The sequence below is a fragment of the Montipora capricornis genome, chromosome 7 (assembly GCF_036669925.1).
Source record: "Montipora capricornis isolate CH-2021 chromosome 7, ASM3666992v2, whole genome shotgun sequence".
In the NCBI taxonomy this organism is placed as follows: domain Eukaryota; kingdom Metazoa; phylum Cnidaria; class Anthozoa; order Scleractinia; family Acroporidae; genus Montipora; species Montipora capricornis.
In genome coordinates, this window is record NC_090889.1 from 47,891,687 (window position 1) to 47,898,582 (window position 6,896).

The 6,896-nt window shown below is 41.1% G+C and overlaps 1 protein-coding gene across 1 annotated transcript; it reads right to left on the reverse strand.

The window, feature by feature from the left end:
* Positions 1 to 3,265: 3,265 nt before the first annotated feature.
* LOC138056157 (uncharacterized) lies at positions 3,266 to 3,904 on the reverse strand. Its single transcript, XM_068901987.1, has one exon. The coding sequence runs from the start codon at positions 3,902 to 3,904 to the stop codon at positions 3,266 to 3,268; it is 639 nt and encodes a 212-aa protein (XP_068758088.1).
* Between the last annotated feature and the right edge of the window lie 2,992 nt (positions 3,905 to 6,896).

The window sequence follows — 6,896 nt, forward strand, 5'->3', positions numbered from 1 at the left end:
GCAATCAGATCATCCATGTAGTTACAATATGAAGATATGATTGATCATTGCAAATGACACTTCATATATATTCACTTGTATAGTTACAATACTTACTTTACCTGCACTGTACATACACCTGTACAGTTAGAAAATCATTGACTGCATGAAAATGGTGATGACAATGATGATAAAACTTGCTGTCATTTTAAAGCTACCTTTTTGTGACATTGTTTGTACTGAATTCCAAGCGAATAATCCAATGAAAATGCAATCAAGAACAGTTGCCACTGCTCCAAGCTGTGACTGTTTTGGTCACCATGGCGAGTAAAAGAAAACATTTTGGTGACTAAAAACTGGAGCTACAATCCCGGTCAAAAAGATCGTGACACCAAAGCATGTTTGAACCCCCCTCCCCCGTGACAATGTTGATGGCGTAAAAACTGTCGCGCTCCTGGAAAAACGCCGTTCTTTTTGCAACATTGAATAGGGGGAAGGGGTAATCTGCTACGCAGCGTGAAGTGTCCCCTTTATTTTTGTCTGAGATTGTGTAGATGCGTGTCACGCGAGCTGTAGTTAGTAATTGAATGAAAAGGTCATGGGAGCTATTTATGTGAAGTGTCTGTACAAGTGATGTGTATGCATATTATGGAAATGATTGAATTTTGCTAGATATATTTAACGAATATGAAGGGGCCAGTAGTTCAAATAAATGAAGGACTTGAGGGAAATAATTTCTCATCAAGGAGGTCTCACTTTTAATTAGGTTAAGAGAGTTTATTTACATTTGTCACTTCTTGTACACGTTGTTGTTAATTGTGTGCGAGGTGGAGACTTCCTAACTCGTTGTCTTATGAACTCTAAAAGATCATTTCTGTTCAGACAGTTGAAAATGTAACGGTGTTTTGATACTTCTTTTGTCGAAATGGGTACATTTTAGGCACTGAGATATAATCTATGGAGGGAAGGGGTGTTCTTGGTAGAAGGCAATTGAGAAGTGTGTACCTCGTGACATATAGTCAGGCGAATTCCGAGAGAGTGGATTCTCGCGAGTCATTTGTTCTCATAGTACTCGATTCTTTTGAAAATGCTGATCCTAAATGTCGAAGTCAAGTGAAGCAATGGGTTTGTAGTGAGGAACTGCATAAAGACGGAGGAAAACATTATCATATGGTAGTGAAATTGGATCGAAGTCGTCGTTGGTTGCAAGTGCGCGATTACGCAGATAACAAACATGGAGTAAAACTGAATTTTTCAAGCACACACGCCAACTATTATTCTGGCTGGAAATATGCAACAAAATATGCACCGCAAAACCCAAGAGGCGAGTGAGAAGCGTAAAGCTACGAAGGGAAAAGGGGAAAAACCTTTCAAACGGAAAAGAAAGCCTCGTCTTTCTACTTACGAAGTATCTCAGATTGCTGTTGACAGAGGTATTCATTCGCGCATGGAACTGCTAGCACTGGCTAAGTTGCAAAAGAGCGAAGGTAAATGGGATTTGGCGGAATTCATTGCCAATCGGGGTTATAAAGCAGTTGATGAGGCTATTAAGATAGGGTGGGATATCGAGAGAGCACCTGTCGTAGTTGAGAGGGAGAAAAAGTCACGAATGAAGCTACTGCAGGCGGCGTTAGAAGCGGATTGTACTCTTGGTTGTAACAAACGATGGGTCTCTATTGCACAGGATATACTGAAACGAAATGTCATTGCGGAGGATGAATTTTGCAATGCTGTGAAAACTTTAATGTCAAGAGGTCGCGGTAAATACAGAAATCTCCTTTTAGTTGGGCCCGCAGATTGTGGGAAAACTTTTTTACTCAATCCTCTCAATAAGATTTTCCATACATTCTGTAACCCGGCGACAGGTAGTTTTGCTTGGGTGGGAGCTGACCAGTGCGAAGTAATTTTTCTAAACGATTTTCGTTGGTCTGAAAAAATTATCCCATGGCATGACTTTCTTCTACTGCTGGAAGGTCAGCCAATTCATCTTGCTGCACCCAAATCTCATAACATGCAAGATATAGAGTTCACCAGAGATTCTCCCGTGTTTTGCACCTCAAAAGATGAAATAGTGTATTTCCGCGGAGGTGCACTGGACTCTCGCGAATGCGATATGATGCGTGTTCGTTGGCGTATTTTTCGTCTTCATGCGCAGATTCCACCGTCGGAGCAGGTCGAATTATCATCGTGCTCTCGTTGTTTCGCGGAATTTATACTCGGGCCTTCTTAAAAAAGGGCGGATTTTAGTAAACAGTGAAGGCACTATGAAATGAAGTTTGCTTCCGAAACTCGCAACTACGGTAAACAAGTGCCAAGTAGACGAACGATTAACAACATAAAGGAACAAAGGAACGATTAACCATTTGATAGACGCACGATTAACCATTTGATAGCGTCAGTACTGAAGAGCAGGAGGTTTAGAGTGATCGGTTTACTTGTGATACTATTTTACATAATAGGTAAAATCGTTTATTCAGTTGAAAACTGTACAACCCTGAAAACTCTTCGTGTTGCAAACAGCCAAAGTGGTTAACCGTCATTATAAATAATCCGCACTTCATAGCTGATTAATTATGCTAAAGCACGGTTAACCAATTGCAAGACTCACCATTTCACTGAAAGGGGAGAAATACGCACAAAAGTGCAGTGAACTGAAACTTTGTGTTGACAATTTTTGTTCAATGGCATAAACGACAGTACAACAATTCGGCTTGTCGGGAAATTAGGAATGCAAATGGTTAATCGTAGGTGGTTAAGCGTATTCGGATTTATGATAAGTCGCCTGTTTGGTCCCACTGTTATGGCGCGTACGCTAAAGAACACAGGACAAAGAATATGGATGTTTGAGTTGCTTATGATTATAACCGTTGTTGTAAACAGACTATGGCCTTGTAACAAAACATATATTGTAGCTTAGCGGGTGAATTTCCATTGAAGTGACTAGTACAAATTACAGTACAGAGAACTCATGAATGGCGTCGTCCACTGTTCAGTCACCATAGGTTATCCCAATGTACTCTGTTATATGCCCTGATATTGCAGTGATACGGCTTGTCTCTCTAGAAACTTTGTAATAATTAAAAGATAGTTGTTGGTTCTACAGAAATCGTTTGTTAATATCGTATACGACGTCCACGACTCGTAATGACAGCATCTAATCGCTTGTCTGTAGAAGCAATCAATTCATCTATTGTGCCAACGGGAATAGCTTTGATTGTCGTAATAACTCTCTTCTTAAACTCGCCGAATGACTCTTTGGTTATTCTCTTCACTTTAGCCTCTTCTTTTAATTTTTACTCGTGATGTGAAATACATTCTCAATGCAGTGCATATCAGGAGAACGCACGGGCACGTTAATAACTCTACACTGCACTCGAGACATGGCTCTCTTCGCTACAGCCGAATTCTGCGATGGGTCTCCATCTTGGATAAAGATGCGTTCACCTCCTTTGGCAGCCTCTTCAAACATACGTGGAAAGTTCGTATCGATGAAATTCGCAAAATACGCCCCACACATCCTCTCGTAGGGCTCACACGCTATTACTCCCTTTCCGTAGCTAATAGCAACCATTAATCTTAGTACTCGGCCACCAGTTCCCTCTTTACACCCCTTTGAAGTGCATCCAAGGTGAAATCCCTCCGATTTCTTTCTCCATATCCTGCCCTTTGGAGCACAGGCTTGCTCGAATGGGTTGGTTTTGTGCGCAAATGCCGTACCATCTAAATAAAAAGACACCTTTTCTGTCCAAAACTTCTTATCATAATGTCTTTTGTAGTGTTTCGCAAAAGCGACTCTCTTTTCACAGTCTTGTCTTTTCAGAAGACCCTTTTTCCTTGCTTGTAGATAAAAGTAACCATGTGCATTTAAAAATCGCGTAACTGTACGCACTGACACAGCATGGGTTGACATTCCAGCACTCTCCATAAGACGTTGTTCAGTAAAATTGCCATCTTCATCGCGCAATTTGGCCAACCATCTCAGAAGTAAACGCCCCTGTCTACCTGTTAGTTTTCTCGGCCGTCCGCGTTGTAAAGTTAAGGTCTTGCTTTTACAGCGGTTAGAGTCTTTCTCGCGCTGTCGCTGGATTATTCTCCAAACAACTCCACGTGAAACATTACAATGTACTGCCGTTTTTCGAATTGACATTCCCTTAACTTGACTCAAATAATACACACGAGCACGTGTGTTATTATCAATCCACCGCCGAGAAACCATTTTCATCGCCTTTCAGCTAAGTCCTGTATCGTGCAGTTGCAATCTCTCCCTAAATACATCGGCAACTACACAGAAAATATGTTCCAGAACATATTCGGCAACAATTTGACACATCTTCCTCATCCAAAGCATAGGAGCACTCACCCAAATGACACGAGGACAAACGTGACACATCCATATCTTTACACCCAAACCGCAACGAGATCTCTGTAGAACTTTCTACAGTTCTGTAATCAACACAATCCCGGTCAAAAAGATCGTGACACCAAAGCATGTTTGAACCCCCCTCCCCCGTGACAATGTTGATGGCGTAAAAACTGTCGCGCTCCTGGAAAAACGCCGTTTTTTTTGCAACATTGAATAGGGGGAAGGGGTAATCTGCTACGCAGCGTGAAGTGTCCCCTTTATTTTTGTCTGAGATTGTAGTCACCAATTTGGTCGCCCGTGTTCCATGGTCGTGTGCCAAGCCTAGTGTTTTTATCAGTTCAGGGCTCGAAATAACTGGCAGGCAGGCAGGCACCTGTTGCATTGTCCATGCAGTCAACCATTGTTTTTGCTTGGACACCGCCCATTTTTGGTTGGTCATATTCGAAAAATTTGAAGAATCATAACTTTTGCAAAAGTGACCCCAGATTGCATGAATGATGATGCTTACAGTAACATGAATAATGTCCCTCATGATGGTCAAATAGTTCAAAATTAAATGTTCTAAACAATTTGTCTGATTACTACCCGAGTCTGACAGGACATTGTCTGTTGACTGGCCATTATTTCAAGTCCTGTGTAAAGTGAGATGGCATGAAATATTACTTATGCTCCATTTTCTCTCCAATTCACCTCTTTGGCCTTGGTTTTCACTGGCATTAAGCCTTGAAATGTTGCATGCACCTCCAAATTTCGATTACAATTGTTGGGCAGCCATTTTGACTATTTCAAGAATAAGCAGGAATCAGCACCTTCATGTGATATTGTACAAAGTGTCTTTGCTTCCTTGCGATCAACATTTATGTCTGACAACTATATTATAATTTTAGGTCTGACACCAAAAAGTGACTTTCAAAAAGTTTGAGCCGATAGTCTAATTGGGTACATTGTATATCAGGTGGGGAGAGGAGGGAGTTTGCACAAGCAACATCTGGCCATCTGACAACCATGATAGATGATTCTTAGTGTACTGGACTGGGAAAAAAGTCAAATACACATAAAGCTTTTTTTCATATTGGAGATGTGGTGAGCTGTAAGGGAGACTGGGAGATTGGCTGGTATCTGTCAAAGATTCCCAGATGATAAAAGACAGTTGGCATGCTTCAGGGGCACCCAATGAAGGTGTTCCACAAAATATCTGTTCTGCAGTGGATATTCAGCTGGCTGGCAAGTTACTAATTTTCATACACTTTTGCTAGGAAACTGTTAATATTTTTAGCATGTCAATCCGTGCTGGCTGGCTGAGAACAGAAAATAAGGGAGACTGGAGGAGAACTTGCTCACATGTCACTTACTGCTGTTCAATTCATTGCATGTGCATAAAAATACTGGTTTTGATCGGTTTGTGACCAATTTGACAAGCGGTTTACATCCACGAGGTTAGCATTGCATGAAATTGTGTTTACCGATAAATGTCTAATGTAATTTGCTGGCTGGGAAATAGTGCCACAAAGTCGGCTGGCTGGGTATTTTCCTCACTATCTCGCTGGAAGCTGGAATTTTGCTCATGATCATCCTGGGAGTGCAGAACACCTTTTTTTCCCCAGCAACATTGAAAAAACACAAAAAGTGTTTTATTAGTGCTTTATCGTACTGTTCCTGCCTATTATTCTGCATTTTGCAAATAATTTTTTGTTGGGTGCCCCTGATGTTTGTTGTTTACCCTGGCTTGTGTGTAAGTGCCGATGAGACTACTCTAACATTAGTGGTTACAACAAGGGCACTCATGCAAATGTTATTCCAGGCTTTCTTTTCTTGGAAAGATTCAGTTTGAGTCACAAAATGCATGTATAATTAATGTAGGGAGCTGTGCGGAAATCTTGCCCTTTTCTTTACTGAAAATTAATTCTAAGCTTAGTGTGTCATTAGAAAGCACAGATTGCAAAGATCAACATAGCCTTTCATGACTTGTACTTTATCTGCCTCATGACGTTCACCACGTGAGCAATCTGGTTTCCATATGATCGCTACGATCGCTGGGATCACCAAATCAACGTGGCTATGAGCCCACCTAACTCTGAAAATGAATAATTAAAACCACTCGCAGGTACTTTTATAGTTTTGATACTCTCGCTTTGGCTGATTTACATGTAGGAGGCAAGCATAAGGATAAGCACGAGGATGATGCGATAATTATAAACATAATGGGTGCTTTCATTTGCACAGAGATTCTCGGCGATTGCAGGGATGGGAATTTTCCAAATGGGAAACCTCGTGGCAACAGTGGTAATAGGATTATCTCCCAGAGAACTTTGTAATCAATCATTCCTTACATCGATCGCCGAATTTTGGTTTTCGCAGTGATCGCAGCAATTAAATGGAAACAATTTAAGAACCAAATCGCAGCGATCGCTTGTCTCCTTTTTCCCATGCAGTGATCGCACTCTCCAAAAAAAAAAAATCGGAAAGGGGCGTGTGTGATTTACCATTGGTAACATGACCAAAACAAGTACAATGACTACTAAGTTCCTTCCTTAGTTATTAGCTGACATGCATA

Coding starts and splice junctions, on each gene's coding strand:
- LOC138056157 (XM_068901987.1), bottom strand. CDS start 3,904: ATGGAGAGTGCTGGAATGTCAACCCATGCTGTGTCAGTGCGTACAGTT.